General features: G+C 42.8%; 1 protein-coding gene across 13 annotated transcripts in view; it reads right to left on the bottom strand.

Moving 5' to 3' along the window:
• Nucleotides 1–17,156, bottom strand: part of DLGAP1 (DLG associated protein 1) — a 417,012-nt gene that overhangs the window by 4,254 nt on the left and 395,602 nt on the right. For all 13 annotated transcript variants that reach the window (XM_084510659.1, XM_084510658.1, XM_084510653.1 and 10 more), the window contains 2 exons: nucleotides 10,005–10,423; nucleotides 1,418–1,509 (listed from right to left, as the gene is read on the bottom strand). In XM_084510659.1, coding sequence (XP_084366785.1) covers nucleotides 1,418–1,509; nucleotides 10,005–10,423 — 511 coding nt within the window. The remainder of the gene's footprint in view (nucleotides 1–1,417; nucleotides 1,510–10,004; nucleotides 10,424–17,156) is intronic.

The raw sequence follows: 17,156 nt of genomic DNA, 5'->3' as shown, positions 1-17,156 counted from the left end.
CTTGCAAGTGGGCGCAGTTCATCTTCACCTTCAAGCTCATGGGCCTCAAGAGGAATCCTCATTGCCCAGTGAGCCCAATGTAGTGAGGCTCCTAGCTCTGGAAATTTTGCATGCGCAGTAGGCATATGCGAAGTGTATAAATACATAAATTATTATTAGCCTCCTGAACGTTGTTTTACTTGGTTCCAGTGTCACTTTATGCTTAGGTTTTCTTCTTCACCTCAGGAACAACAAACCTGAGAATATCCTAAGTTTTGCTTAGGATACTTCTATTTGTGATTTTCACCTCAACACTGACAAATGATTTTGGTAGCACGGTTACACCGCTGAAGCAGCAACTGTAGAAAACTAAAGTATATATTTTCAGATGCATAAGGAGAGTAGAGATTATATCTGCATTCTTAGTTTTTCAGTGCTTGGGCAGGTTGCTCATTGTTGGCTTTACAGAGACGCACAACCACTTTTTTTTTTTTTTTTTTTCCTACTAAGAATCAGAAGGCTTGCTCAAAAAGAAATTATTTCTGTTACATTCACTCACTGCAGGCAGATTTTGGTTTGGGTATGGATTTTCAAGAGTGCATTAAATGAAGAAGACAGCCACCTCATTGTGCTGAGTACCGCAGGGTTTGCTTTCCCTGTTTTGTGATGACAGAGCATAACACTTTGTGATTTCTGTGCTTCTAGGAATTTATACCAAAACTAAGAATTAAATGTATCTATTGTGCAGGATTGTTAATTAAAGAGTTGAAAAACTTTTGGAAGTGCTGCTGTTTTACGGACAACTGTTTTAGATACATGGTATGAAATATTTATCATCAGGAATATTATTGTGATACCACCACTACTAATGGCATAAAAATAGCAAATACTACTAATAATAGCAGTAGCATATACCAGTTGCATACAGTAATAATTATTATAACATACTGGCTCTTTGCCCTTTTAGCACTTGGGAAAATTACTTTTATCTCTTTTGCTGTTGAGGTGTTGGAGTACCAGCCACCAATCTTCAAGGCCTGATTTCCTGGTATTTCTGTCTTGCTGAATAGAGGCGGCATTAGGATTACGTGAGACTTCTGGTCCACCCTGACAGACCCCAAGATGGCACCCAAAAATCTCCATGCCCACACCAACCTGAACTCAGGGGTGAAGGGACAGATCTAGCTGCAGAACTTCAGTGATATCTCACCCAAAGCTTTTTGCCTTTCTTTGTTTTAAGGATCTTAAACTATTAGCAAAACTCATGCTGACTCCACTGAGTTTGACGGTGTCACTCCCCAGTTCATACCAATTCCTTTACTGGGAGAAGTTGTAGACCCTGCTAGTCAGAAAAGGTCTACTTCAGGTGATTGTCTTCAGAGACAGTTCCTCTGGCAGTAAGAGTTACACAACAGTATTTATCAGAAAAGTTACATACCAGGTTTTCTTCGCAAAGTTCTCTGAACTGGTAAAATTTCTGGGCCATAAGGAGCTGGGCACTGCCCACCGCAGTTCGGATTTTCCCTAGAACTGAGAGAAAAAAGAGGCGTAAGTCATGGTGTTCTCCTTGCTGCAGCCAACCAAAAGCCTACAAAATGAGAAGAGAAAGCTGTGCAGGAACCAGCACTAGGTTTCCTAAAGAGTGTTGTCTCTCAGACATGGGTTATTGGCAAGATGATAATGCTGAGGGCAGATCTGCACTAGGCCAAAGCAGGCTGCAAGGGCTCTCAGGTCAGCCTGCACTGGCAAAATATTAATCTGTTGGTACAGCTGCCTTTCATTCTTCAGTGAAACAACTTCCAGCTGGCACAGAGCACTTTCATGGCAGTACAGGTGTGACTGATCAAAAGCTTTTGCACCCTGCATAGAAAGCACACAAGATATTGCACCTCCGAACAACACCGGGACACAGGCTCAGGCTGTGAACACAAACACAGCTTCCTGCAGCATGGCATGCAGCTTTCCAAAACTGTCATCAAGCACGCAGTTCGGAAAACACTGCTTCTACCAGCATCTCTGCCATCTTGTGCAGCAACGTGATGCCTTGTTTTCAGGTTTAACTGAGTGTTGCTTGATGTGAGCCCTGGAAAGGGATTGAGGAATTGAGGATTGTAATACACACAGATAAATCTCATCCAGACCCTTTGAGTTGTTTTTGTTTTTTTGTTTTTTTTTTCCCCCCATGAACAGTATCAGAAGTGGCTTCCGCTGTTGAATGCGGGTACCCAGACACTCTTCAGGGAGCGCTCACACCCTGGCCTCTTCTCCTCGCTGGTCCTAGCCTGTCTCTTGCACTGTCTGGAGCAGCTCTGTACAGAGGGTGGATTAGTGGTGGTCTCCTCCCTTTCCCTGCCAGCTGAAATAACTTTCTATCTCCCAATTCTTTGGTTAAAAAGATATTTAATTTTTCACTTAATTTAATTAAAAATAAAATAAAGCAAACAAAGAAACAACAAACCACTTCAGTGAAAACCATGAATGGCAACCATTGTGTCACCATTTTCACCACTTCTGCTCACAGATCCTTGCAGTACCCGCTGTCCCAGACATCAGATAAGTACAGCAGCTTTTCCATGACAATTCCACAGTGGTGATGGAGGGACAGGAAATAAAGAGACCTGAAGTGGCCTGCTCAGGGTGAGTGAGTTGCTGGCAGAGCTCGAAGAGATACTAGTCCTAAACTCCCACTCTTTGCATCATCCCTGAGGCACAATTACTTTTTGTGTAAAACCTATCACAAAGGTGTCAGAGCTCCACTGGAAAATACTGCTGGGTATTTTGATGGGAAGGGAAGGGAAGGGAAGGGAAGGGAAGGGAAGGGAAGGGAAGGGAAGGGAAGGGAAGGGAAGGGAAGGGAAGGGAAGGGAAGGGAAGGGAAGGGAAGGGAAGGGAAGGGAAGGGAAGGGAAGGGAAGGGAAAAAAGAAAGAAAGAGAAAAGAAAAGAAAAGAAAAGAAAAGAAAAGAAAAGAAAAGAAAAGAAAAGAAAAGAAAAGAAAAGAAAAGAAAAGAAAAGAAAAGAAAAGAAAAGAGGAAAGAAGGAAAAAAAATAGAAAAAGAAAAAAAAAAAAGAAAAAAAGCCCTTCTTTTTTGGGGTCTTGCAGTCCTGTGACCAGCTGCAACACGTGTTCGCATTGTGTGACCAGAATGCGGCCGTGCAAGGCTTGGTAAGAGAAAGGCATCTCCCAGGGATTCACTCACGAATCACACGCTAAGCAAGCTGGCACAAACACCCACCGCGAAGCGAAACCAGACGCACAGTAGTGGGAAATCTGTGCTCTGCTCCTTAAGGGCAAATGGCTTTTCCGTCAGCAGCCTTAAAGCTCACTCCTTAAGGAAAAGTGGGATGTGGAGTTCATTTATACGCTAGACATACAAAGGAAAGAGAAAAAAAAAAGTGTGTGTGTGGGGGCAGGAGAGAGTCTTTTCACATTTTTGGGGGGAGCTATAGGAAAGAGCTCTGTGAACACACACAGAGCCCAGACTTTCATTTTGTTCCCAGAACTCGGCTCAGCGCTGCCAGGAAATCGCCGTGAGCTGGAAGATCCACCAAGCAGAATATTTTCAGCATATTGCGCAGGGAGTTTTGCACACAACTCTCATTATTGTTAGCAAGGCTTGCGTGTCTAATTCTATGCGCACAGTACTGAAAATGGACCCCTTGGTGTGTCTAGTCATTTATGCAACCCAATATGCAAACCACTCAACTGAAAGGGCTCTTCAATAGTAGGAGGAGCTTCTCCGCGAGCTTTCATGTGGTTCCCATTGTTATGAAAACTCTTCCCACTGAGTATATTTGGGAACAGCTGCCTCATCTGGAGCTCGGCCACTCTGACGCTTCCCAAGACTTGGGAAGGGGAGAAAAACAGTCTCTCAGCTTCTCGGGAGGGGAAAACAGATGAGACAGGATCTTCCTGGAAACCTGCACTAACCGAGCGGCGGTCACATCCCGAGCACCAGCAGATTTAAACACACCTTGCTGGCAGTGGATGGGAGCATGCCCCTTCCTCTGGGGGAAGAAGAGCTTAATATTCAGAGATCTCAGCGGAGGGAGAAGGAAGTCCTTGTCCTTGGCTGCCTAGCGACTGGCTATTTGCCGAAAAACCATCATCCCAGCTGACTGTGGGATGCATGCTGATGCTGTTCCCTATTGTTGCCACTTCTGCTGTAGCTGCGGCTGTATCTAGTCAAGTGTCACTGATTCCTCGCCCCTCCAGAGCAAGCAGTCTGTTAATGTGCAACCAGTCAACAACCAACTCTGTCACGGAAGTTAGGAGAAAAAAAAAGGGGGGGGGGGGGGGGGAGGGGGACAAAGAATGTGAAAGACTGAAAGGAATCTCTCCAGAAGGCACAAAGCCTTATCAATAGCCACAGCTCTGTTTCCAGACGCGTGTTGCTTTTAGTGTTTTGAGGCAGAGTGTTTTGAGGCCCAGTTTTCTTACTCAGTCAAAACCTCCAGTGCCAAAGAGAAAGGCCAAGGTGTAGTAAAATAAAAAATCGAAACAGTCCGACACTTTCTTAGCAGAAAATCCTGAGAGGTTTGAAGCCATACACTGAAAAAGTAAATGGAATTGCAAAATTCCATCCAAAATGCATCATAAAAGAACCAGAGAGAGCAAGGGGAACAGCACAAATACATATAAACATTCAAATAGATGTTTTCAGCTAATAGGATACCAACAAAATACATAAAACCAAGTAACAGCAAAGAATACCAACCCATCAAGATGCAATCATAACAGATTTAAACACCTATATAATGTTATTCATGCCTGCTTTCTTTTCCAAACAGGGTTATCCAGCAAACTCAGCACCATCGGATCTGAATGCCTTCCAGTAATGCATGAAGCAATGTTATTAACATCCATCATATGCTTTGCTGTCACCCCGTCCCCAGGGGGAGAAGCGTGTACCGCAGTGTTTTTGTTTTCACAGTCTGATTTTTATTTATTTATTTATTATTTTTTTTGCTTTGCTTTGACCTCTCTTCCTTGTAAATCCAGTTATCTCCTGTAATGACTTTTAAGAAATAGACAGTCATGTCTATTTTGGAAGAACTGCTTTTTTTACAGCTGTTTTGATCCAATTCAGTTCATCTGGAGTGCCTCCTTGCTATTATTGCTGCAGACCAGAGGCCACAGAAAGTGATTCTGGGATAGACATATGGCGGGAAATTTCCTCGTGTCCCTTAGCCCCTAGCCTGTTGCCCTTTTAAAACATAATGAAGTATAAACTTAGACTATGTGCTTTTCAAGCAGTACGTGGTTGCTTCTCTTAGTTCTAAAAATTGCATGGGACCTACTGTGGGATGGTATTGTTATAAGTATCCGCCCTAAGTTTTCATGGGAAAAGAAATGAAAAGGATTTAAAACGCAAGCAAAGAACTGGTGATATCGTCACCTGCCCCACCTTGGAAGGAGACTGTGTATGTCACAAGGAAAACAAAAATGCGGAAAACAGCTAAAACAAAGCAAACCGAAGTGATGTGAAAAGTCATCATATAGGAGCCAGGGGAGTTTTGGAGGAATGACCACCTTTCTGGGTCTTAAAGCACCAACCAATCTCTTTGCATTTCAACTTTGCCACCATGCCCTGGGGGCCTAAGGAGCAAGGAAGGAGGCAGGCAGGGCTGTGGCTGGCAGGTGCTCCTGGTGGGACAACACCTGGCTGGCCGCAGGGCGAGGACCAAGTGTCAGGAGCAGTGGCAGGGGTGGCAGGCACCCGGGCTGACATTTGCCTTGCAGATGTTAGCTGCGCACTGTGCATATGAAGCAACCCTGCCATAGAGCTGTCACAATCCATTTCCCAGCCAGGATGGACCAGCGTTTTAGCCTATTCATCCCGACAGAGCTACATTTAAATAACGCCAAGCATGACAAAAGCCAGGAAATTCAGAGTTAAGGCTACTGCTCAGGTTTTAAGCCCAGCTATTAAGGAGAAAACAGCCAAATGGAGCAAACTTTGGAGCAGGCAGTCCTTGCTTTGAGTCATATTTACTTATGGGAGTGATCTCATTGAAATTAATAGGGCTGTCTGCATGAGTAAATGCTATTCACCGGGAGTAAAGCAGTTTCCATGTGCTCTCCGACTTACTTGGCTTCTATTAGCACACTTCACGTTTTTTCCCTAGCTACGTCGTTTCACTGCTTGTGGATTTCTTTTTTCTCTGCCAGCCTTTGGACGCCGGCAGGGCTGCCGGCCCGGAGCTGGCTTTCCTTGGAGAAACGCCGGTGTGTGGAGAAGTCCCTTCCAGGGAGAAGTGAACATGGGAGCAGGAGGAGGAGGGCGGATAGGGTGTGTGACCAAAGGTGGGCAGCTGGGGGCTGTAGGTCGGGCTTGTGGCTGTCCCTGCATGAGGCTGCTGTGATCAGGATGTCCTGCTACCACCCTGGGGATGCAGTCAAAACAAAACAAAGCAGCAGAAAGCACCCAAACCGTATCATTTGCTAGAATTGGCCGAATTTAGACTCCAGTCTGAAGGTTTTCACAGATTTGGAGCCAAGCTCTGCTTGCAGGCTAGTCCAGGGGAGTACAAACTACACACAAGGCAGGGAGCGACATGTCTTGTCAGAGCCTTGGTTTTCCATTTCAGGTGTTTCTTCACCAGCCTGCCTCTCCTTGCCACTAAACCCACACCATGGCAGACTTGTAGTGAATCAGGCCCGCTGTTTGCTTTCGATGGTTATCTCAGCACGGGAGTTACATTACAGCACTGCACGGAAGGGAAGCGTGCCTGCCAGTGCTCACAGCTAGCCTGCCGGCTCTGTCGGAGACCCGAATGCCCCACACAAATCCCAAACAACAGAAGGAATCCAGCAAAAGCCAGGCCAAGCTGTGGGGTTATGCCGCTGTGAAATAAAGAGGTCAGCTGCTGCCTGCTAGCAGCGCTGCGAGGCGAGCCAGACCTGTTGCTGCTAATGCTGCATCCGTATGCATTAATTGCTGGGGAGGCTGAAGCAAAAAGTCGTCAACGCCAGCAGCCAGGCTCTGACTGAACAGCATTTCGCTGGGCAGAGGTGGGCGGAGAGAGCGGAGGGGAAGGAGAACAAAACAAAACAAAACAAAAGGCAAATGCTTGATTTCACTTGAGGCCTGATCCAATGCTTCAATCAATTCTTATAGTGTGTTTAGCCTCACATCTGTAATTAACTAATTAATTTATTTTTTTTAATGAGAGCACTGGAGTTTGCAGACAACACCCCTATACCAATAAAACACACAGAAGCCTTATCAGGTACCCTAGCCTGAAGTGTGAGTGCTCTTCACCTGCCTGTTACACACGCTACAATTTTATCAGAAAATGATTTCAGATAAGACCAGAATATACCAGACAATAAATAATTTAGGGTGCGGGGGGAGCCGTATTTCTCCCTATACTGGCATTTCAGCGGGCAGCCACCGCCCCGCAGCTTGTTTTTATACACAGCACCAGACTCCATTCCTGGCTCGAAGCGTTCAGGCCCATCTGGCAGATTCGTTCCCAGCTAGATAATACCCCACGTCTCCCCGTAACACACCAGCTACTGTCAAGCAGCAGCGAGCCGGCTCCCCCGGACAGCTGTTTCGCACAAGGGCCGCATTGTCTGCAGGCAGCGCGGATCGCTTTACGGGGAGCGCCGGGGGAGAGAGCCCTCCGTCAGCTGCCGCGGCATCCAGAAAGCCTCGCTCGTCGCACGCTGACATTATTTGGTTATCTGGCCAAACACGCGCTGTGGATGGCGGGTCGAAACAAAGGATGCGCTCCCTGCCCTGGTTGTGTTTCATCAGCTACACCGAACCGCACGCACCTCTTCTCTCCCCCTCTTCAAAGTTTGTAGATGTATAAAAAAGGCATAATTTGGGGCTGGGTTTGTAACAACCAAGCTTTTGTTTCTGGCGCTGCCGAGCAGGCCGCGTGGCCCCACCATATGCTTCTCCTTGGCACCAGGTAGAGTGGGACGTGCCGAGCCCTGTGGGAGGCAGCTGCCCTGTGCCGGAGTGGCCAGCAGCATCACGCCAGGATTGGTGCCTCAGCAGGGGCTGAGCAACGTAGGCGACCCTTTTCCTCCTCCTGCTTCCAGGAGAAGTGCTGGGCAGAAAACTCCAGAGGGGGAACAGCCTGCAGGACACGTATCGTGTGTGCTATGAGGGGCATTGGTAAGAGCCAGCCCGGCTATGCCTTTATCTCCCTCACAACAGACTTCTCTCACTGACGGTTAAAAGAGCTTTCAAACGATCTTATAGCAAAGGGAGAAACTTCTGCACACAGACATACACTTTCTGCATGTATCAGCCCTGTAAAATCCATGTCCTTTGCCTAAAGTGAATAGCTCCTTCAGTGGACACGTAAAATATGTAGGCCTTTCCACTATTGCTGGTCATTGTGGCAAAGAGAAAGCCAGTGGGTTTTGTGGCTTGGACTTCCAAATGTTTTGTAATTTCCTATTTTATTATGTACTCACGCATCAGTTTCAATCTAAATTCTCTTAGTTCATGGCTTTATTTCTCACATAGTAACAAAAGAAAACCTTTGCATTCTGGTACATGTTCAATGAGATTTTTGAATGTATTTATAATGTAAATTAAAAATGAGATTAAAATACTCTAAAACTTGGGGAATCTGGTTGTACTTTGAAGGTTAATCCTTCTGTATTTTCCCCCAGAGGAAATAGCTAACCTATTATATAATAGAAATTTTGTAGAAATAGAAAAACTGAATGTACATGTTAATGTAAATGCTAAGGTTATCTCATACTTTCCATTAGAAGTCAATTTCCAGTTGCTTACAGTAATGTCTAACTATTTAAATCAAACTTCTCTATGGTTATTTCCTACACTAGGTCAAATGGAAAGTTTCAGCAGAAATGGATTATCCATTACTAATTATTTAAAACCTACATTTTTTTTGTCAGTGTTGATCCTTTTCCTTTCATAAATCAAAACCTTCACACCTCAAAAGAATTACAGATGAATTTGAATTTTGGTAGAAGGAATCCTGGAGCTGAAGTTGTAGGAGCTCCAGTTGTAGGAGTTTTAGGAGTTTGGTAGGACTTTATTTTGGGGTTGTAAAAGTGGTATTTGCTATATCCAAGAAAATACATTTAGGTGTCCCAGAATTATAAAATAATGAAATTTTGATATTCAGGTGCTCATTAGTGATTTCTAGAAGCTCCCTCTGAGAATTTGAGAAAACGTCATTCACAAGGAACATGCTCCGCAGCCCACAGATTTACCCATGTCCAAAAATTGATGGCTAGCAATAATACTGCTCTTTGTAATGGAAATAAATGGAAAAAAAGATCTGTTTTACTGGAGGAAAAAATGCTGGACAGGGAGCCACTTGTTCACCTCTTCTTCCCTAATTAGTGTGAATATATAAGGCATAAACTACCCAAGTCTACTTACTAGTGAAGGTTTACTAGACAGGAAAGTGTCATTCCCACTACTTTATGGGTGGGGTAATATGTCTTGTAGTGGTGACAACTAAGAGTTAGGTTGCATGAGTGTGTGCATTTATCACAGAATATGGAGAGCTTTTTTTTACCAGGAGGGTCAAACGAGTGAAAACTGCAAGAGACATGAGGGGAGACAACAACTTAGAAGCAAAACTTGTAATTTATTTCAGCTGGGAGATGCATATGAAGGCTCTGATGCAAATTACCTTCTAAAAAGGCAGTGAAAATATGAATTTAATGAAAAGGAACCAGAATCTGTTAAATTATACTCTAAGGTTGTGAGAAGTGATTTCAAATGGAAGAGTTATGAAACATCAATACTGCAAGATCCCTATTCAGGATCTCCTAATTATCCATTAAAGTATGCAATCCTAAAAGCTACTATCTCTTGAGTTTCAGAAGTGCTGAGCATTTGCATTCCCTGTCAACTTTAATACACATTATTGTATACATGCATACAGTCCTTTAGAGAATCACGACCATAGTTTCATTAGCTAAGTAAGACAGGGAATGATACAGAATTCACAGGAGTCAGATTGGCCTATATTAAATACTTTTTTTCTAGTTGCAATATTATTGTAGTCAGTTACTTACTGTCCTCAGGTAAGTTGTTTTCCCGTTCTTCTCTCTCCATCTGTTGGCACCAGCCTTCCATACGATCTCTCTCCGCCTGAAGTAGCTTCAGAAACCAGTGGCCATCTCGTGGGCACACTGACCTTTGAACAGCCTCCAGAGGATCTTCAGTGATAGAGTCAATCCAGGGGTCAGGAGGAGGTAAAATGGATGGATCAAAATCTGTGTCAAAGTCATCATCCACTGCACATGCATGGTAATGGTTTCCTGACCCTTGTATGCTAACGGTAGAGGTGCTTGCATCTCGGGAAAATTGTCTTGACATTTGTCCAGAACACATATTGTCCTCTTGAGGGTCGATTATTTCAAAGTTCTCATGGAAATCCAGGTCTGCTTGCACGGCTGTTGTTACACTATTAGATCGTGTAAACCTGCGAAAGCTTTGGAGGGCACAAACACAACATGTTTAGCAAGCTTTGGCTAGGTGGCATGAGATAAGTTAGGTAAGAAAGGACCTATTAAGATTCTGCCTCTCCTCCTAAGAATAGCAGTCATGGCTCTCAGTGCTACATTCTGTTTTTTCTTGAAATGATCAGCATAGACTTCTTTTCTCATTGCAAGCCAACAAACATCTCTCTCTTTTGCATGCAAGCTCACTGCTTACTGAGGCAAGCACCCCTAATTGTGTCATTTAACAAAGCCAGAGGCTAGCCCAGGAGATAGCTAAAAGTGTTGGTGGCTCAGGATTTCAGGTCACCAATTCGTGGAAGGTTAAAAGGGCCTGATTTGAAGCAGTGGCTGCTCTTTCAACTTCTAAAACTCACCCCCCTTTGAAGTTGTACACCTGAACTCACAAGTCATATTTCAAAAATCATTCACATGAGATTGACAAGAAAATAAAATCAATGAGTCCACTATCTAATAGTGTACATTACATTTATAAAGAAGGTAAGTTTTAGCCCAGCTAAGTATGTTGTATTGCTTCTTCATAACTGCTCATCGTAATTACGTACTTGCTAATTTCCTGCTTCTGCAAATACCAGTGCCAGCTCTCAGTTCTAGCACCCATTCCCAGTGTTAAGACCTTTTATTTTCCATATTCAACCCGTGGTCTCAAAACAGTCTCTTTTCCACAAAAGTTAACTTTCTCAGTTACTGTCCGTGTTACCCTCATCATAATGGCTGCTACCCTGTAGATAGCCTCCTTTCATCTTGCATTACTTCCATATGTTGGACCCTTTGAGGGCAGACAGCAAAACCCTGTGAGATTGCAGGAAAGCCAGGAAGGGTGAAGGCATAAGCATGGGAGGTTTGGAGGTTTGTGTTTGAGTGTTTTTTTTTTTTTCTTTAAGTAAGCAGCACCCCAAATTCTGCAGTCCAAGGAATCTGAGGTGGCGAGGCAGATAGAGAAGGAGCAGAGGGATGTATGAGGAGTAAAAGACACATAATGCAGTGTAGGGGGTGGCAAGTGAGAGCAAGTATGACAGGCAGTAAATTGTGAAGGGATTGAGTGGAAAAGATGCAGGCAAATAATTATAGTCAGTGTAGCTCTAGAAACTGATATGCTGAGGAACACAGGAAAAATTCAAGTGAGGCAGGTATCTGTCTTGCCCCATGATGGAAGGAGATAAAGAAGGTAAAACCATAAAAGTAATTAACATAGATGTTACTTAAATCAATGATATTTAGAATTAACATAGTTTTGAATTGAATGGGGACAGATTCCCAACCCTTCTTACTAATCCAGGATGCCACCACACTCAGGCAGCTGATAATGCAGTCTGAATTTATTCACAATCTCACATTTACTCTTGAAACTAGTGTTAGGACCCATTTCTCTGTGATATTTTGGCTGTTTTGCCCTCACCAGTGCTATTTTTAGCTTGAGTTTGAGCAGCAGTGAAAATCTTGGTGACAGCAGAGCTGGATGCTGAGAACCATTTAAACTTCCCTTCATTTATATTCCGTCTTCCACTGAAGAGTAACAGCTGATTAGACAAGTATGACTGACAGCACTTGGGCAAGTGTCTTTAGTCTGCAGCTGGGGAGGGAGCAGATGGAAGGATGCTGAAGGAGAATTTCAGGTGCTATATACCTGATCCATCCAGATACATAAGGAACAGTGCAGCAGACTTCAGGGAGCACTGTATCAAGTTCTGCTGGTAGAAGATATTAATGGTGGCTGATGTAGGGCAAAGCAAAACAGGAGTCAGGAAGGGTTCTTCAGTTAAAAAAAAAAAAAGGACCAATTCCTCTGCAGAAGAAAGCTCCAAGTATCTTCTCAGCCAAATTGGTTGCTGGAAAACCTTAACAAATAGATTGTGTTTTTTTATAATGGTCTAGAATACAAAAATAAAATAAAATAAAATAAAATAAAATAAAATAAAATAAAATAAAATAAAATAAAATAAAATAAAAATGCAGCAGCTGCTGCTTGCAGTTCTTTAGAAACATGTGGTTGTTAAGTGACACAGAAGCCATGGGCTGTGTTGCTGCAGTTTTGCATGATATGCACCAGCAAACCGAAAAATATTGAGTGAGCAGAACTCTGCAGCTTGGCAGTATTTATCCTTTGACAAACAGAGCGAAGCATTTTGCTATGGACTGATACAGCAGAAAAAGTTCAAAAGGGAGGACAAGGATAATTGGCGATAAGGTATGGCTCCCACAGGAGGAAAGACACTTCTTAGTTTACAAAAGAGATGGCTGAGGAAGGCTATGAGAGTGCAATGAAATCCTGACTAGGTGGCATTTCACCATTTTTGAGGACAGGAACTGCAGGGAGGAAGGTAGCTGTTTGTAAGGCTTAGAGGCCTGAAGATTTACATCTAGCAAAAATAAAGTACTTCTTCACACAGTGTGTAATTGTAATTAAGTACTGCTTATACACACCCTTCACACTTTTCCTTTGCACACTTTCCTTTAAAATTTTCATGAGTATCTGCTACCGGTCCTTGGCAGAGAAAGCTGTTAGACTGGTATTAATAGTTAGAAAGACTTGAGGTTTAGGCTGACTTTACAGTGAAAAGGTTTTGGTCCAGTCTGTGTCAGTTTTTTTTTTTTTTTTTAAATACTGCTTGAATTTGGCTACCAACCTGACAAATCCCTTATCCCCATCACCGAAGTGCATGCTTGCACACTCACATACACACTAATGTGTGCCCATACTGGCACCTTGCTCACACAGGACCTCTTTTCAGTCATTTAGTCTGGGTTTGCTAAGAGCCAAGGTATTAGTACAGTGTCCTCTTCCACACCTTCCAGAGTGAGAAAAGCAGGAGAAAAGCAACTCCCACAGAGGGAGGCTGGATCCTTCTCCACGACCCTACTTCCACACTCACTCCTGCTCTTGCTTTCTGCAGTGCCATAGATTGTGATTTGCTTGTTTTAGATGACCATTTATAGTTTCAGAGAACACCCTGGCTTTTCAGCCTATACCAAATCCCAAATGTGAAAACATCGAGGTCTACTTGCCAAGAGGATGTACTGCTGGAGGCACTACATTTCAAAGCTTTCAGGAGCATACTCTTACCATACTCTTACTGGGTTCATTATGAGCTAGTACCACCAAAACCAGACTCTGCTCAACAAATAAAACAGAATGACCTACTTTCTTTTGCCTTTGTTTTATCTATATTATAGTATGCTACAGGCTTGTTTGACAGATTCTTGGCAGTGGATTGTGTAACCTATCTGTCTTCAAAAGAAAAACAACTTGGCAATAGAATATAGCATCAGTTCAAATTTAAAAAAATACTCCCAAGGAAATGTATGCTGAATGACATGGAAATACAGGAAGGCATCCACTATCTGCCTACCTCCAGCACATCTACATAAGCCACCTAATAGATGGTAATCTTAGCCTCTGACATAGTTTCCTCGCTCACTTCCAGGATGTTTTGCTCTTGCGACATACCGTTTGTGTCCCACATGTGTCCTTTTTGTTTTGCTCTCACTTAAAGCTCCTTACCACAGGAGAGCTGTTGAAGCTAATACTTAAGTTTTCACTGTCTCTACACATACAAAACATCCACAGGTCTACCTAAAAAAATAAGAGTTCAGAAATTGCTGGTAATTGTTAAAAACAGAGGCTTCCTTCTTTCTCTGTTTTCAGGCTTGGTCCTTTTGTATTCAGTTGTGCCCTGCAGGCACAAGGTGTAATAATTACAGCTTCAGAGAACTACAGCAGATACCTGGCCTAAGGTGCAGAAAGCCATGAAACCTCAGACTGGATAAACCAGTATGGAGAGCAACACTAGATCTGTTTTGAACAGCAACAACGGGGTCACTTGTTAGCATTTGACTCTCTGCTCCTAAATGTTCTTTTGCTTTCTTTTGAAAAACATGTTTACATTTCAACTTGGAGAACTTACTTCTTTCCTAAACAAACAAACAAAAACCAAAACACAAAACCCAGAAAAGATGTCGGTTCTAAACCAACTGACCCATGGCAAGTGTCAGTGGCTCATACATTAGATTAAACCTGCCTCACTCTACCTATTGGCTATATTCTTTCTTGTTGTGGGTTTGTCTGCTAAGCTGGAAGCCACCCTCAGCAGAACAAAACAAAACATCCTGATGGCAGGATCTTTGGCCATACATCTCCAAGCTACAGTGTCATGTTCTTTGCCCTACACCTCCCCCTCTCCCACTAACATAGGCTTTTTTCATTGCTGAGAGTCTTAATGGTGAAACTATAATCCTTTATTATTGTTTCATGTTACCAAAATCCTATAGAATTTCTCAGTTGAATGGCTCCCACTGTGGAGAATGCATGCAGCCATAAAATGCTGCAGATCAAAAATCAAGGAAAGATCAGTCCCAGTTTAGTTTAGCTAAAATACAGATTTGAAGGTCATGTCCTAAAAACTAGAGTTAAGAAGTTTGAATTAGAGCTTATGATGGGCCCACTGTGGAGGGAAGACCCTAAAACTTGTGTATGTTTTTTTTTTTTCAGGACAATATGTCAACAAAAACAAAAACCTAAATGAAAAAAGAGAAAAATATGGCCTCATATGGTAACAAAAGCCTAAGAAGTGATTTTTTTTTTTTTTCCCAAAGATACAGAAGATTTTTTGTTTTGGTTTGTTTTGTTTAATATTACCTTATCACCACTTCAAAACATTTCATTTGATATGGTGTGGTGTACCACACTTTACAGACCCATAGAAGCCAGAGAAGGTGGAGGAGGAATGTGCACCCATGGTCTTAGTCTCCTACGGCTGTCCTTAGTCCATAAACTACCATTATTTCAGCATTCATAAATTCTTGTGATGGCAAACCAAGTAAAATAACCAGCTGATAGTACAACTAGGAGCAATGAGCAAGATAATTTTCGGGGTAAAGATGTAAGGGGGGGAAATGTGGTGGCACACATAGCAAGATGCAAGAGATTTTAAGTAATTAAAGAGTTATGGGACTGAGAGCTGAAGGGATGTGCCCCTTGTTCAAAAAGGATATATGTGTGCTAATTGGCCTGGCATAATATATGGCTTCTTCTTTTCTGGTTCAGTAGAAACAGTTGACTTCCAACAATTCAATTATCTTCTGTAAGTGAAGAATGGAAGGTGGTCCCTTGAGGTCAAGAAGGAGCCCCAGGTAGAGAGAAAGGACAAACTGAAGTGGAAGTGCCCTGAGTTTTGTTAGAAATACCTTTCAAAACTGCCTCTGGAAGGGATGGGTCATGTGAAGAAAGGGGTAGAACATTTTATTTGGGGTTTTGTAAGCATCATGAGGGAGATCAGGTGAGATAAGAGTAACAGCAGGAAGAGGTCACTGTTGAAATAAATGTATGCTATTTTTGTTTTTGTTTTTGTTTTTGTTTTTGTTTTTGTTTTTATTTTTATTTTTATTTTTTCCCCCAGGAGAAGGACTGGACTGTGGAACTCTGTAAATACTAGAAATGTTAGAGCTGCATTTAGAGGATGGGTACAAAAAGGAGAATTGAGAACAGACAGAATAAAGAACGAAGGATAAGACGAACAGCAGTGATGGATCAAGTTATAATATGGTCAGGTAGCGGTAGGCACATTTATCCCTTGAGCAGTGCAAGAGGAGGAGGATTCAGTCATTTGTCTTGGCAGGAAGCCCAGGTTGCAGAGAGTGAAGGGCTAATGAAAGGTCTGAGCTGAGGTGGAAGATGGAAGAGATATACTGTGCTCCAAAGATGCTCTGGTTTTGAGCCACTTGGATCAAGAAATGGAGGCAAAATCTTTTCCTCGCTTGGTCCAAGCACAGAAGCAGGAAAAATTAAAAGGACATGAGGAGGTAAGACTCCTTAGGGCAAGAAGGACCGTCACATTAGGTGAGGGAAAGGGGGAGGAAAGAACAGGAAGCTAAGAAGAGGAGTGAAACAAATTTTGTATGGTAGGCTTTTGGTGCATTAAGCAAAGAGATTTCCTGCTTTAGAACAGTGCACTTAATAGCTTTGACTGGCACAAAAACATGATCAATTTACTGTATTTATATCGTTTGCTGTGTCATTCTTCTTTTTTTAGTTTAAGTCTATTTAATATTTCTGAATCTTGGAATAATTTTTTAAACACTCATTTGTCATGGATTCAATTTGGTAGAGCTTTTCGGAGGTTCTGCAGTTAGGGTTCAGGGGCAGGGAGGAAGGCACTGTATTTACAATTCCATTCCTGTAACAGATAATCAATACATTGTGCTTTGCTGTGTTAAAAAATAAAAATAAAAAAGGAGTACGAGTGCCAAACTGTGCTGATAAACCCTTTGTTTCTTAAGTACACTCATTTTCTGAGGATTAAGGGCTGTCCTTTATCTGCCTGTTCACTTCTGAAAGTCCATGATAGATTGCTGCTTGTTCATCTGCTCCCAACAGCAGCAACCTCAACTTTATCTGCAAGAAATGCCCCAAACACAGCTGCCATGAGGCAATGCAGAAATAATGCTTCCTCAGGGCAGACCTTCACAGGCAAATCTTACCTTTTTCTCTGCAGCAATAAAAACAGCAATAGAGAGAGGACTTTGGAAGTAAGGTATTTACAAACAGCCTTTTTTTTTTTTTTTTTTGTGGTGGTGGGTGGTGGTGAGGGAGGGCTGGGCTTTTGGGATAGTTATTGCCTTTGTGCTCAGGCTGGAGGGAAATGGTCCTTCAGCATCTATTCTAATGTGCTCATTTATCTAGTGGCAGAAGAGCTGTGGGTAAATGGG

The sequence above is a fragment of the Aythya ferina genome, assembly GCF_964211825.1.
Source record: "Aythya ferina genome assembly, chromosome: 2".
NCBI classification, from domain to species: domain Eukaryota; kingdom Metazoa; phylum Chordata; class Aves; order Anseriformes; family Anatidae; genus Aythya; species Aythya ferina.
The sequence above is the reverse complement of the archived record's forward strand: the minus strand, read 5'-3'. Positions and strand labels throughout refer to the sequence as shown.